Source organism: Microtus ochrogaster, chromosome 7, assembly GCF_000317375.1.
Source record: "Microtus ochrogaster isolate Prairie Vole_2 chromosome 7, MicOch1.0, whole genome shotgun sequence".
Lineage (NCBI taxonomy): Eukaryota > Metazoa > Chordata > Mammalia > Rodentia > Cricetidae > Microtus > Microtus ochrogaster.
The window spans coordinates 21,569,363-21,585,424 of NC_022014.1; the positions used below are offsets into that span (position 1 = coordinate 21,569,363).

At 38.6% G+C, this 16,062-nt stretch overlaps 1 protein-coding gene across 1 annotated transcript in view; it reads left to right on the top strand.

The window, feature by feature from the left end:
* Taok1 (TAO kinase 1) overlaps positions 1-15,450 on the top strand; it is a 97,225-nt gene extending 81,775 nt beyond the window's left edge. The window contains exons 18-19 of the mRNA XM_026780057.1: positions 1,017-1,199; positions 6,363-15,450. Of these exons, the coding sequence (XP_026635858.1) occupies positions 1,017-1,199; positions 6,363-6,824 (645 nt within the window). The 3' untranslated portion in view covers positions 6,825-15,450. The remainder of the gene's footprint in view (positions 1-1,016; positions 1,200-6,362) is intronic.
* The last annotated feature ends 612 nt before the right edge of the window (positions 15,451-16,062 follow it).

Genomic DNA, 16,062 nt, shown 5'->3' on the forward strand with positions numbered 1-16,062 from the left:
AACTAGCTCTGTAGACCAGGCTGGTCTCGAACTCACAGAGATCCGCCTGCCTCTGCCTCCCGAGTGCTGGGATTAAAGGCGTGCGCCACCACTGTCTGGCTGCCCCTTTCTTTCTATAACCTATATGAAACCCTAGCAGTTGAAAGATAAGTTGGGAATGATAGCTCTTTAATAGCCCAGGAAAAATAGTGGTCATTCGTATTCTTCCCATTCTTAGCATTGCTTAGAAAAAGCATGGTGTATATAGAATTTCACTAATACATTTAAACACAAGATCCTATAAAGACCCTATGCAGGTGTGGATTCCAGCAGTTTATCATGATCAGATGAGTAAACTGTAGGTAAAACATACTTCTGTGTACAGGAGTCTAAATGGTTACCTTGGAGCACACAGCTAAAATACTGTCCAAGTGTTTTCTTAAAGGACTAAATAATATTTTAGACTTTGCAGACCAGAAGGTAAAATTGACAGTGTTGTGTAGGTACATCTTTTTGGTTTTTTGAGACAGGGTTTCTCATAATACCCTAGCTATCCTGGAATTGACTCTGTAAACCAGGCTGCCCTGAAACTCACAGAGATTTGCCTCCATGAGTGTTGGGATTAAAGACATGTGCCACCACCAACTTGCTTGTGTAGTAGGTACTTCTCTTAAAATTGTAACTATGTTAAAATGTAAAACCTAGTTTTAGCTATTGTACTGAACAAGCAGCTACCCAGATCTGGCTTGTGTGCTGTGCTTACTGACTTTGATTTTTACTAGGAATGGAGAGATTGAGCACTTTAAACTACCCAATCATATTTTAGATTTTTCTTAAAAAGTATAGTTATTCAGGCATCTTCAGAACAGCTTACGATAGCCTCTTCTGTCACGCAGTATTGGTTATTTTATTTCTTTTTCTGGGATGTCCACACCCAGTTATATAGCTTACAAAAACATGGTCTTCTCTCATTCTTCTGTAAGTTGTGAATGGATAGTTCACAGAAAAATATATCAGTTTCTCTTTTTTTCTTTCAGCTGCGTTTGGATGAAGCACAGGAAGCAGAATGCCAGGTTTTGAAGATGCAGCTGCAGCAGGAACTGGAGCTATTGAATGCATATCAGAGCAAAATTAAGATGCAGGCTGAGGCCCAACATGATCGAGAGCTTCGAGAGCTGGAACAGAGGGTCTCCCTTCGCAGGGCACTCTTAGAACAAAAGGTATAGATAACAGAAGCAAGAGAGTTCTTTTAGTATTGGTTTTTATCAAAAGAATTATGTGTGTGTGTGTGTGTGTGTGTGTGTGTGTGTGTGTGTGTGTGTGTGTGTGTACGTGCACACAAGCTTGGAGATGGGGTAGTGTATTTTTATTTTTTTCCAATATATATGTATGTTATATTGTCTGTGTACATATGCATGTTTATGTGTGAGGACAGGCTTTTGTTCCATGGGTTGTGTGGAAATCAGAATAATGTCAGGTGTCATTCTTCATTTTCCACCTTGTTTGTGGTAGCTAACCCACACTGCTTTCCATTTTACCATAATCACAGTAGAATTACAAATGTGCCTTTTCACACTTCGCTGCTCTCCCTTCCTCCCTCCCTCCCTTCTTATGAGAAAAGGTTTCACGATGTAACCCTGGCTGGCCTGGAGCTCTGTGTAGACCAGGCTAGCTTTAAACTCACAGAGTATACCTTTAAACTCACCAGTATACCTGACTTGTTCTAGCTTTTGTTGTTGTTGTTGTTGTTGTTTCGAGACAGGGTTTCTCTGTAGCTTTGGAACCTGTCCTGGAACTAGCTCTTGTAGACCAGGCTGGTTTCGAACTCACAGAGATCCGCCTGCCTCTGCCTCCCGAGTGCTGGGATTAAAGGCGTGCGTCACCACTGCCCGGCTTGTTCTAGCTTTTTACGTGGATTCTGGAGATCTGGACTCAGGTCCTTATGCTTGCATATCAAACACCTTTACCTACTGAGCCAACTCCAAGCTCTTGTTTGTTTTTGAGGCAGGGTCTCGTTTCACAGCCCTAACAGGCCTTGGAATTTACTAGATAGATCAGGCTGACCTTGAACTCACAGAACTCTCCCACCTCTACAGGTACTGAGATTAAAGAAGTATACCATCACATCTTGTTGTTATTTTCATTTTTGGACTGAGGGAAATGAGCCTAAGGCCTTGCACTTACAAGACAAGAACTCTACTAATATCAGCAGGGGTTGTATTAGATTTCTTTGATAATACTGTCTTTCATTAGTTCTAGTTTGGTAGTTTGTTTAAGTATTCAATATTGAACTTTTTATTTATTGTTTTGTTTTCAAGACATCATCTCACTATGTATCTCAGGTTGTCCTGGATCTCACTATGTAGACCAGGCTAGCCTTGAACTCAGATCCACCTGCCTCTGCCTCCTGGATGCTAGAATTAAAGTCGTGTGTTACTACACCCAGCTCAATAATGAACTTTTTAACTAATGAGTTCTAAAACTCAAAGGAATATGATTATTGGGTAAAGATTATGAACCATGAGAAGACTAAGACTTGGGATTGTGGAGGTATGAAGGAGCTTGCTGAATCAACTCAATGATCTGAAGGTGGAGCTATCTCAAATACTGAAGTTTACATACATCTGTGTCTAAGCTCTCTAAGATCTGAGTTGTCCACACAAATCTTTCATTCATGTTCTCACCATCATTAACCAGACTCAGAAAGAAAACCACAGAAAATTGTACAGGGACATGAAGTATAGGCCCATGGACCTATGACCCAAGAAAAAAATGACCCATGCACCAATGAGCCCAAGGAGAAAGATAAGTAGTGTCTTTACTCACTGTAAAAGTACTTTATCAAGGCCTGAGGTTCCCAAAACAATAAAGCACACATAAAAATAAACTGAGCCTAGTGGCACATACCTATAATCTCAGCCCTTGGCATGTGGAGGCAGGAGGATAGGCATTCAAGATCATCCTTGCCTACATAGCAAGTTTGAGGTCAACCTGGGTTACTTGAGACTTTATCTCAATACAAACAAAAAGAATATAAAGCTATGTGAAAACCACAGAATGTGAGAGGAGCAGTGATGGCTCTGTTTCTCTTCTTGGTCTGCCTAGCTCCATCTAAGGGGGCTGCAGGAAGATTTATGTAGTGAGGAAGAATTACAGTGATTACCTGAGAGAGAGACAGCCAAGAAATCATACTTCTCTTAGTATCTTTGGTCTGAAACTAAAGTATATTTGGTTTGAGGAACAGAAGTTAAGCTGAAAAGTTATACATTTTATACATCTAGATTCATCATTACTTTTTGGAGCTTTTTGGGGGGATGGTAGAGACAAGTCCTATAGCTTAAATTGGCCTTGATTTTACCCTATAGTCAAGGTTAGCCTTGAACTCTCCTCAGAGTTGTTTCTAAATTATTGTTGGGATTACAGGCATGCAGCAACATATTAGCATATCTTTATACATTTCCTGGTTTATTCTTTTCCAGATATTAAAGAATAGATCTAGAATCCTGAAATAAATTTGTCATTCAAAGTACTAAGGTGTGCTGGGCAGTGGTGGTGCACACCTTTAATCCCAGCACTTGTGAGGCAGAGGCAGGCGGATCTCTCTGAGTTCGAGGCCAGCTAGTTTCATGAACAGGCTCCAAAGCTACAAAAAAAAAAAAAATTCAAAGTACTAAGGTGTATTGTGTGTCTGTCTGAGAGAGATTAATTTAGTAAAAAAGATACTAGCAAAACTTTTGGAAAATTTTATAAAGAGAGGGCATTCATTGTGAGAAATGGTAGTCATTTATATACTAAATTCAGTGATACGTTCCAAAGTTCTTGAATAGTAAATTTACAATAGCTGAAGTAGTGTCAGCCCATTGTACAGTATTAGTTAGTACTTGCCTATTGATCGTCTTAAATTTTGTACCATTGGCTTGTAGTTTTCTGTTCATGTAGTTCTTGTAATAAAAATAAAATGCCTTACTTAGCTAGTGTGTGTGTTGTATTACTGTTAATTAGGAAATTAATGTTTATTTGTTTATTTTAGTCAAGCCTGGTGGCACAGGCTTATAATCTCAACTACTGGGGAGGCCAAGTTCAGAGTCATAGAGAGCAACTCAACAAGACCCTGTCTTAAAAGCAGAAGCTGGGTGATAGTGTTGGCAGCATACACCTTTAATCCCAGAATTTGCGAGGCAGAGACAGGCACATCTCTGTGAGTTTTAGATTAGCCTGGCCTATAGAGATAGTTCTAGGACAGCCAGGACTACACAGAGAAACCCTACCTGGAATGGGGGCGTGATTAAATAAGTAAATAAAAATAGGGCTGGTGAGGTAGCTGAGCAGGTAGAAGTATTTGCTGCCTATTTGACAAGTTAGCTCCTCAGGACCCACCTCAACTGTCATCCAACTCTCCTGCTGTCCCTCTTCTTCCTTCTTCCCCTCCCTTTCACTCCCCTGCCCTCTATTTTTGATGCAGAACATTTCACATACTAAGCACATGCTTTGTGAACAACATTCCCAACCCCAGTTCTTCAAAATGTATGAAGTCTTATTTCAGATCTTTCCTCCAGATGAATAGCCTCCTGGATGCTGGAGTAGCAAGTATATATCATGAAGTCCAGCAGTGAAGTCCATTTAAACAGTAAAAGGAAAACTTTCTGTTGCATGCATGAGTTGACAATCAGAATCTACTGATTAATATTAATAATACTCAAAAGATGGGTCTGGAGAAATGACTTAGTGGTTAAGAGCACTGGTTCAATTACCAGCACCCTTATAATAGCTCATCACCACCTGTAACTCCAGTTTCAGAGGATCTGAACTTTCTATGAGTACCAGGCACACACATGGTGTAGACAAAATACCCATATGCATAAATAAAAATAATTCAAAATGTTTTTATTTCATTAAAAGAAGGATCAAGCCTTGCATGGTGACACATCTGCCATGCCAGTGCTTGGGAGGCTTGAGGTGGGAAGATCCATAGTTCCAGCATAGCATAAACTATATAAAGCAATGAGCTGTTTGAACAGACACACATCTTATGTAATGTAAAAGGTAGTATCAAGCTAAGCGTTGGTGACGCACGCCTTTAATCCCAGCACTTAAGGGGCAGAGGCAGGCAGATCTCTGAGTTTGAGGCCAGCCTTGTCTGCAAGAGCTAGGTCCAGGACAGGCTCCAAAAGCTACAGAGAAACCCTGTAGTATCTAATTGGTAGTGTTTTCCTAGCATGCTGGAATGCTGGAGACCCATGGTGTAATCACCAGTACTGACTTCATCCATTGCCACCCCCCACCCCCAGATGTTTTGTTTTGTTTTGTTTCTTCAAGGAAACTGATAAGATGGTATGCCATATCATGCTGAATCCAGTTCTTGTGCAGTTTAGTTTGGTTTAAAACATGCATATGCTGTCCTCTGGCACAGAGAATTATGACTGATGCAAGAAGTTCGTGAGTTTAGGCCAGTTTATATCAAATGACCAATTCGCCAATCCTTATTTAACTTAAATATAAACATCCCTCTGGTTCTACCATTTATCGAAAATATATAAAGTAGAGCACAAGAGAAAATACTAAATGATGACATCAAGATGTAATTGGTCAAATCCAGAATTTAGACATTTTTAATAGGACAAATGAGCCAGTTTACAATATGAAGGGTGCGGGAATGGACAGACTGCTGTAGACTAAAAAAAGTTAAGGGCAAATAACAAAATGTATGGTTTTTGTTTGGGTCTCAGTCCAAATAAACAAGACTTTTGAGATATTAGAAATTTAAAAATTAAAAATTTGTTATCAGTTTATTAGATATCACAATGAAGTGGTTATTCTGTTAACTGTTATTAACATGAAATCAAAAAGTACAGTCTAGCTGGACACTCCAGATGTAGGGTCAGGATTGTGAGTTCCAGGCCGTCTGATCTATAAATTGAGTTCCAGGCCAGCTAAGGTTACACAGTGAAATCTTGTCTCAAAACCTTTTTATTTGGGAATAGAATGTTTTCCAAAACCTGTAGACACTTTGGCTATGAAAAGGTAGATTTTGGCAGTGGTGGCAGTGACATACACCTTTAATCTCAGCATATCTTTTGTTTTATTTTGTTTTGTTTTTGTTTTTTGAGACAGGGTTTCTCTGTGTAGCTTTGGAACCTGTCCTGGAACTAGCTCTGTAGACCAGGCTGGCCTCGAACTCACAGAGATCCGCCTGCCTCTGCCTCCCAAGAGCTGGGATTAAAGGCATGTGCCACCACTGCCCGGCTCAGCATATCTTTTAAAATAATTTTCTGTATATAGCCATAAAGTAGCTGTTGATTGTTTTGAGTAGTTATTGTTGCTTTAGCTTATTATTGATTTGAGACATAAATTGATTCTTTTGCTCCATTTTCCTACCCTGACAGATTGAAGAAGAGATGTTGGCTTTGCAGAATGAACGCACAGAACGAATACGTAGCCTGCTTGAGCGTCAAGCCAGAGAAATTGAAGCTTTTGACTCTGAAAGCATGAGACTAGGTTTTAGTAACATGGTCCTTTCTAATCTCTCCCCTGAGGCATTCAGCCACAGCTACCCAGGAGCTTCTAGTTGGTCTCACAATCCTACTGGGGGGCCCGGACCTCACTGGGGTCATCCCATGGGTGGCACACCACAAGCTTGGGGCCATCCAATGCAAGGTGGACCCCAGCCATGGGGTCATCCCTCAGGGCCAATGCAAGGGGTCCCTCGAGGTAGCAGTATGGGAGTCCGCAATAGCCCCCAGGCTCTGAGGCGGACAGCTTCTGGGGGACGGACAGAACAGGGCATGAGCAGAAGCACGAGTGTCACTTCTCAAATATCCAATGGGTCACACATGTCTTACACATAATAATTGAAAGTGGCAATTCCGTTGGAGCTGTCTGCCAAAAGAAACTGCCTACAGACATCATCACAGCAGCCTCCTCACTTGGGTACTACCATGTGGAAGCTGAGTGCAAATGGTATATTTTATTCGTTTTTGTAAAGCGTTATGTTTTGTGTTTACTAATTGGGATCTCATAGTATTTGGCTGCCGGGTATTTGTGGTTGGCTTTTTGTTTCCTTGTTTTTAACTTTTGGAATATTTTAAAACTGGGAATAGATAAATATTTCATGTGTGTGGCAAAAAAGGAATTGGCTTAATAGAAGGGGTTTCAGAACAATATAAAAATAAAATGAAGCATACTGCCCTGAATCATCACTTTAGGATGTCCATAGCCTAAGAAGTTTATTGAAAGATCTAAAGCCTTCCTCCATATTTCAAATTCTGTGAGTCACTGACAGCAGGCAGCGTCTGTGCTGAAACATGTTCTTACTGAAACATACCTCCACACCTTACCAGTGTGTTTCCTTTCTTTATGAAATTGGTCTGACTTATCAACTTTGTTTGGACTAAAGCAGAAAACCATGAACATTAAAAGATTGTATTTACGTTTTCAGGTGGTAGAAGATCATTTAGTTTTTTGCTAAGTGCATCAGAAGTTTGTCCCTGATTTTGTAGGTTGTATTGTTGTTAAGATGGCATTGCTTAAGGAGATCATAAGCTGTGTGGGGATTGCACTAACAAGCTTGTCAGCAGCTATCAGAGGAAAAAAACAGGGTTGGGACCCTGAAAGTTCCTGTGATGCATGTGTTCAGCATGGAATGAGGAGATAAAGCCTATGTATCATGATATTTTGTTTCTTGTAGAGTGATAGCTCATGCTACCCAAACTATAAGACACCAAAAAGTACTTTTGCTTTGTTTATACAAAATCAAAGACACTTAGCCAACACAAAGCAAATGCCAGAGTTATTTGAATGATGCCATACTTGTGAACTGCCATCTATTAGAATACTCATCACACTACATAGACATAATTTTATTTATCCCCCTTTTGGCTTATGGGATTTCCTGTTTACAAGTAGCAATAGTCAATTATTTAAATATTTAGTTGCCACTAGGAATCACTGAGCCAATGACCACCAGCTGCTGACTAATCTTCACACTGTAGATGTTGCTTCATCTGCAGGTTCTCTTTAATTGCTGTTTTTGTTGCTGCAGTACCTTACAAACTTTTAGTTCATTGAAACTTCATGTTACTTTCCCACAATAGTAAAATTCCTTTCAGAAGTCTCTAGCTTAGTGCTAAAATACTACTGAGGAAGAAACTAGGTAGTTTGAAGAGTGAAAGAAAACAACAACAAAAATTAAAAGTAGGTTATAGTGATCAAGGACCACTAACCTGGGGGTGTGTTCTATGTTTTCTTCAATGAAGGATTAACCCAGTGTTCTAAGTCAGTGCTAGTTAGTATCCTCCAGTTGCTTGTGTAGAGCTTGAGGTGGAGCTAGGCAAGGGGCAGTGCCGTGTTTAGTGACACACCAGAGTTTCTTACAAGTTATTGTCCTGCTCCCTCTTCAGTTGTCTTGAAGAGCTTTTGCTGCTAACTCTGGGTCCTGCTTTTCCTGTAATTAGAAGGCAAGAACACACTTAAGCATACTTAGAACAAACTAGCGACCAAATTGTCATCTACCACTATTGAAGTTCTTGGTTTTCTTAACAACAGATTAAATCTTGTCCAGGTATGTCATTCCAGTCTCTGTGACTTCCCCCTTAAGGAATTTCTGACTTTGGGTTGAGGGTTTCTGACACTAATTAGAAGAGAAATTAGATCAGGGTGTGGTGGCATATACTTACAATCCCAGCAATTGGGAAGTAGGAGTCTGGGGTTCAAGGCTGCCTTCAGCTGTCTCACAGAGGGAAGAAAGGAAGATGCTATTATATAGATCCTTTGAAAACCAATATAAAGTTGGTGGCAGAGTTCACAGAGCCAGGGTTTTAAACATGATCTACATCAGTTTTTAGGTAAACATAGTTAATGAAAGGGGCTTTTTAAGTTTTTTTTTCTTCCTGCATTCAAAATTCTATTCAAGAGTTTCAAACAAATTTGAGAGTTCTATATATTTGAAGGAAATAAGGGAAAGCTTTAAATTTAATAGGATGTTCAAAATTAAAAGAAGACCATCTTTATAAGATGGTCTTATAAAACCATTAAACATCATGCTTCTACATCTGGCCCTATCAACTTCTGGAGGGTTAAAATGGGAAAGTAAATCAGATGTGAATAAAAATTCTTTCAGACTCCAAACTGTTACCAGAGATACATTTTATAGTATAGCTGTGAGTTTCACTTGGTCAGATTGAGTTGCTGAGTCCATTTTGATCATAATGTACTCATACTAGTGTGACTGAGTAATGACTATGTGTTGTGTCCAAAAGAGATTTCTGCCTCATCCAATTGTGTGGCACCAGTTTTCCCATATAGGTCATGATTATACCATCAGTTTAGTTAAAATACATGTTTGCAAAATGATTAGTGTTAATAGGTTGTGTGTAAGCTATAAATAACTTCTGAGTAATCGTGTACATGGCAGAAACCGTGACAGTAAAACCTGGTAGCAGGAAAATTCGAAAGGGTTTAAAATACCCTGAAGACAGGGCACGTACTTTCTGGGAAAAAAAATGTGGAAATGTCAAAGTTTGACCAGTTTAACACTACCTCCTCCCCATTATCATATGTGTGTTTAAGAAAGTGAGAAGTGTGGAGAACATGTGCAGCGCACCAGAAGTTATGATCTATATCTGGTATCCAGAGCCTAGTGGGGAAACGTTTCTTGTTCTCCCTTTTTGGGGTCAGCATTTTAAACATACATAGCTTCATATCTTAAGACATTTTATTCCTAATTAAATTCCCCGCCCTTTGCACATAAGTTTTCCTTTAAACTTAGCTCTAACCCTAAATTGTGATGTCAGAAAGTGTTTGCACTGTGTAAACAACGTTAGCTGAAAGCAAGTTTATTTCATTAGAGCTCCTATTTTCTGTATGTTTCTTTAACCAGAGTTGAACAGTCCTGAACATGGAGTCACACCCACAGGTGAACACACTCAGTCTCAAGTCAAGGCCTTGCTAGTAAATGGAACTTTGTAATAGTTATTATGATTTTTTGACTGCCTGGACATCAAGTAAACAACATTCAGAACACTAAAGAAAATGTTCTAGAGATTCCATCCTGCTACTAACAATTTTTTTGTGTACATCCTTTTTTTGTTTTTCAGAACTTAAGGCAGAATTCAGTAATTTTGTGCTTCTGTAAATGTCTAGCATTTTAAGCATATATAGACTACATTGTTTTGGACACTGGAATAATATGATTTATTTTCACCTAGAAAAATGACTTCATTGTACTTGAACACCTTTGCATTTCTCCATTTGTGCCATTTACAAGTGGAAATAAATTGTATTATACCATGATCTACTGGCTTTTTAAAACTGTTACATATGCACATTTTTGGTATAGCTATTTTCATTTGTATGTGTATATTGTATGTATATTTATATATATGAGTGTCTATATGTGTGTATAGATGGATGGATAAACTCATTCTATACATGTCTGCCAGGGCTCAGTTTTGAGTTTTGTTGTTTTCTTTTTTATCTTCTGTTAAGGCAAGGATGTGTGTGTGTTTTTAAAGAGTACTCTGAGCTGATATTTATGAGAAGGTGATTAGTAGATTCAGTCATTTCCTTTTTAATCCCTTAGCACTTGTATGAGTGAAGAGAAAGTTAAGTAAATGAAACCATAAATTTCAGTGTAGTAAAAACATGATAGGGAAGGAGCCAGTTGGTGTTTTTTTTTTTTAGTTTGTTTTACAATGCAATAAAAGATAAAAGCAGGAGAAAAGTGAACTGTGCAAAGATCACTGGTGGTGATTTTCCGCAAAGGTGAAAAGCCAGTGATCCATTCTTTGTTGATGCCATGATCTTCCACTCTTAATACTGATAGTTCTGGATTTTGCTTAGGATCAAAACTGCCAAGAAAGAAACTACTACTAAAACATATCTAAGGTTCTCCTAAACTGTAAAATCACAGGAGATGGTTACTGGGAGAGAAGGCATGATACTGGTTTGAAGGGCTGTCTCCTTTTAACTTACTCTTCTTGCTTGCTAATAGTAAGTTCTTTATGCACCTTCGACCCCTTCTGAGCCACTACTATTCAAGCAGATATTTGGTCCAACGCAATATCCCTTTCTTAGTTTTATTTCTTTTCTTTTGAGACAGGGTCTTGCTTTCTGGTCTGGTAACTGATGTTTACCCAAGGCTGGCCTCAAATTTCTAGCACTCCTATCCCAGCCTCCCAAGTAATGGGATTACAGGTGTGAACCACCATGCTCAGCCACAGCAACCCTTTCCTTCGGGGGTTTTATAGTTCTACATTCGACTCATGTTCAGAATGTGAAGTGTCCTAATGTGTATTAACTTCAGAAAAATTATATATTTAAGCTATCCTAAGTGTGAATCTGCTATAATGAGAAATTCTCACTTCTTACATAGAGCCTTCTCTAAGGAGCAAAGTCAAAATGTGGGCTGTCATCGCTGAGCTGCTTCTCAAATTACAGATCATTATTGAAGATAAATACATTGTTTTGTTTCCCCCCTATAACAGAAGTCTCCCTTCCCTGTTTAGCATCGCCTTTTAAAAGGCGCTCATCCTTAGTTGAGAACTGGAAATTCCCACCCTCGGATTCCTTAAAGGATGAAGAGTGTGCTGTACACTCAGCATACGTGCCTCTTGTATGCAAGGACTACTGATTGACGTCTGTTTTGCTGTGTCTGGTTATGTTGTCTGCACTTTTATGAAATCACTACAGTAGATCTACATTGGAAATAACTATTGATTTGTAAAGAAATTTTTATTAAACACTGTAGAAAAAGAAAGTAAAGCGGAGAACTCTTCCTTTTTGTGCATTTATATTTTCTGCTGAACTCTGGTAGCCCATTTTAAAGTTGTATTGACTTGTTGGTTTTCCTCTTTGATTATATTCAGACTTCCAAAGTTTTATTCAAACAAGTGCTGGCCTTCAGATTATAAATGTATGAGATATGCACCATATCTGCCTATTGCAGACTTTTGAAACTTGCACTGCCCATTCATGCAAAAATAAGTATCTTAAGAAACAGAAAACACAAACTGGGGAGCCATGTACTGTGTCATCATACCTGTTAACTGTTTCCAGCAATCCAAACTGTGTGTGTGATATTGGTGTGTGAGTGAGTGAGTGTGATTTTGCTTTGCTTTCCTTTTAAATATACAAGGGGTTCTTCTTCAAACAGAGGAAAAAGTTAATCCTCTCCAGGTGATGCCCACTGGATATAATAATCTTTACATCTGTAGGTAGTTGGAAATATGGAGAGAAGAGAAGGTAAGACTTCTCAATGAATGAAAAAGGGTATCTTGATGCTCAAGAATCCCCCCTCCCCTAAAAGTACGGGTAATTCAACCTGCACAGTTTCCTTTCACTTGTAGCTTAACAATTATGAGTGAAAAATCATGTAATTATCTGTAAATATGTAGCTAACAAATTGACCTAGTTTCTGTATTTTTTTGGTTTTGTACTAAAGTTTATAGGTCTGTGCCAGCTAGAGAGGAGTTGTTGTCATTGCTAGTTGTGGTTCTAGCATTTAACCCTGAAACCATCCTAGGTGACATTTTTAGAATTAACGCTTAAATGTTGTTAAACAGGGAGAAATGGAGCTTAATCATTGGTCAGGTTTGAAATCTTTTGAAACTAAGTAATTTTATTTAATATGATTACATGTTGTCAGTCATGAGTGAGGTGTAGGGAGTCTCCCTCCCCCAGTGGCCATGTTTACAGAGTATTTGTCTATAAAGTGCAAGTGTGTTAATGTTATGTAAATTATGCAGGTGATAACTATGGTTTGGGACTGTTTATGGGCTCTTTTAACTGAACTTTAAAATGAAATGAACTATGCTTATTGCTGGCACATCGATCCCATTTCTGGAACATTTTTCCTACGTCCAGAATTCCGTATGTTCCTTGACATTATCCCCACTTAACCTTCCTTCCTCTGATATGCCTTGTAGCTAAGATATTAAAGACTGTTGAACATAGATGAGGGAAATGTGTTTCTTAAAAATCCATGAACCCTCAATTGTATGCTTTCAGTATTGTGTTATATGTTTCTATGGCAACTTTGAAGTCAGTGGTTTAGAAATGAGATACCAATGTTAATGAAAAAGTATGTACTCTTTGCTTTTGCATGGCTTGGCTTAGTATCCAAGGTATATTAGAGCCACTTGAAAGCATGAAGACCAGTTATGGAAACAGGTTTCTCTTAGTGGCACATTTTGCTTTTTCTTAGCCCTCAAATACATTGCCTCGGCATGAACATTATTGTTAATATAAATTGCACATGATCATCAAGCGAATTCTGTAATTTTGAAAGATGCAGCTGCCTGATGTCTGCAGTTTGGTTGGTCTCTATCTCAATAACAGTGTGGGTATGGGAGCCCTTCTTGCCCTTTTTTTGGGTCTTAAACAGGTCTATCAATTTATCAAGGTGTTGGCTGCCCCTGGGGTATTGCCATGCTGTTGTCTTTGCTGCCCATTCATTCCACATGTGCTGTTGTCCTTCCTTGCATGTCATACTCTCAGAGAAACCATCATCCTTTCTTCCTAGCAATTTTATTTTGCCTTTTCTTCCACATTAAATGGGAATTGTGCCTATTTAGGTTGCCCCTCTAGTCAAATACACCTGTAACCCAAGCCAGAGACAAGGTGGTAAAACATTTTTTTTCAAGTCCACTTGGCCAGTAATTTACCTAGCAAACTTACCACATTATCTTGACACTTGATAGAAGAGCCATTAGGAGTCACGTGGTTTCATAGAGTAAAGTCCAAGTGAAGAGGGATGTGTGGGGTTTCCATTAGGAGATAATTTTGTTGTTTTACTTTTTATGACCCTCTGCTAGTTTAGAATAGGTTTTCTCTTTTTTTAAAAAAAAATTTTTTAGGGAAATTTTTACAAAAGCAATGGTCTGATGTAAATAACCTTTTAAAGTACAGTGCACATAACTTCCCTAGGCTGTTCCAACCTGACTTTGTAAATGCTTTAGAGTTTTTAAATTAACACTTGTGTTGCTAAATCCTATTTATGTAAGTCTGAAAAGGTTTTTATCCCATGTAAAACATTTAAATAATGCAGGTTATAATGAGCAAGTTAGCTTTGAGAACCCCTCCTTTTAGTATATGAAAAAGCCTAATGCGCATTAATGAGGTTGGAGAGACTATGAGAAATATGTATAGTGTATATTTTAAACAGCTTTGCTTGTATTGTGAAGATTTAAGAACTTGAGATTTTAAAGTTAGCTATTAACACAGTTTTAACGTAAGTTATCCCACTGGGTTTAAAAGCATCTTGAATGTATAACCCTTCTATAACCCAGGTTGGTTTCTGCTTTTACCGAATCATCTAAACATTATTTATATTTTTAGTTTTATGTACTCATTTCATTTTCCTCAAACAGCATGGGTTTTTTTTGCACATGTAGAAATTTTTAAAAAGAAGGAAATTAATACATGATTTTTCTCTGAATTTTCTTCACTTCAGTCTTTCTACTAACCTCTTAAAGGCCATGGCATTCCATTTGCTTTATTTGTGCAAATGCCAGGGTTGGTTTTTATTTTATTTTTGCTATTTACCTTTAAAAGAAAAGGCAATGCTTCAATCAATTGCTTTTTTTTTTATTTAAAATTTAAAAAAAAGAAAGAAAAAAAAGCTGTAACCTTATCATTTCTGAGTAGACCATTGAGAGAGAAGTGCACACCTGTCGTCCCAGGATCAGCTTTGGTGGCTAAAGGGAATATTTTAACTAAGCGAGACGTTCTGTACAAAATGTGGAATGTGCTATCCACAGTCTATTTCAGTTATTCCCACAAGTCAGGTCCTGATAAATGAGGGTTATCAGCTAACTGATAAGATATCATTGAGGTTCGTCAATGAATTTGTACATTTCTAGTTCCCTTTGGTGAAGGGGAAAGTGATTTTGCAAGACCTAGATTTTGGCTTGGTTTCTTGCCTCCTTTTTTGGCAGCCTTCATCTTTTCCTAAAGCCCTTGAGCCTGTAGGGTTTTCATAGTGGACAAAGGATTTATGGTCGTTTAAAACTGGGATAGATTTTGGGGGAAGGGCAAGAGATTATCATATTGAACATACAGTATCCTAACACTTTTAACAGTGGATAGTTTTGAGTAAGCCCAGTCCTTTCCAATTTTATACTAAACAGATGCCCACAGTGGAGGCTTACAAGGGTTGCGATGAGGAAGAAGCCTCTCCTCTCCCGCACCAGCTGGTAAAGGTGAGCGCAGGTGTGCATTCCCTCTGGTAGAAATGGTCCACAGCACTAACTGGTAAGGCTATTGTACAGTATACTGTCAGTATTCTCTGGTTCAGCATACCTTATAAGTTCGTATATAACCTGTATTAATTGTATAGATTGTGCATTTAAAGCTGTTACCAAGTTGTCAGAACCTTAAGAACGAAAACAGGTCATATGTAATATTTTGTTTGTAAGTATCCTTTGTATCATAGCAAAGGAAATGTTTAAAAGATCAACTGTAATAAAAGTAATTTTAGTACACAGTGTCTGCTCTTTTTTAAATTTTTTTTAAGATTTACTCACTTTTATGTGTATGGATACTTTGCCAGCATGTATGTTTGTGCACTTTGTGTATCCCCAGAAGATGTCAAAAGAGGGCAACAGGAGTTACAGACTTGGTGAGCCCTGGGAACTGAACCTGGGTTCTCTGAAAGAGCAGTAAGGGCTCTTCTCTGTGCTACCTTGACTGGCCTTGAACTCAGAGATTCTCACTCAGAGCCTCTGCCTCTGCCTCCCAGTCACTGTGGTTAAAAACGTGCCACCACGTCATGCAGACTAAGTGCTGTTAATCAGTGGCCCATCTTTTAGCCCCGTTTAGTTTTTTAGTGAATTTTTTTCTGTAAGGATATTTCAGGTACAGTGCTAGCTAGCTGTGAGCTGACAGCTACATCACCACCCCTGCCGCTCCCCCCACTGCATCAGAATGGGGGTTTAAATGGTAATGGTGCTAGGGATTGACCCCAAGGTCTTTAACACAGTAATCAAGTGCTCTACCACTGAGCTTCATCCCCAGCCTCTTTAACTTGTTCTTAAGCATTGACACATTTTATGTATTTGGGGGGGGGGTGTCATTTTTCAAGAGTCAGTT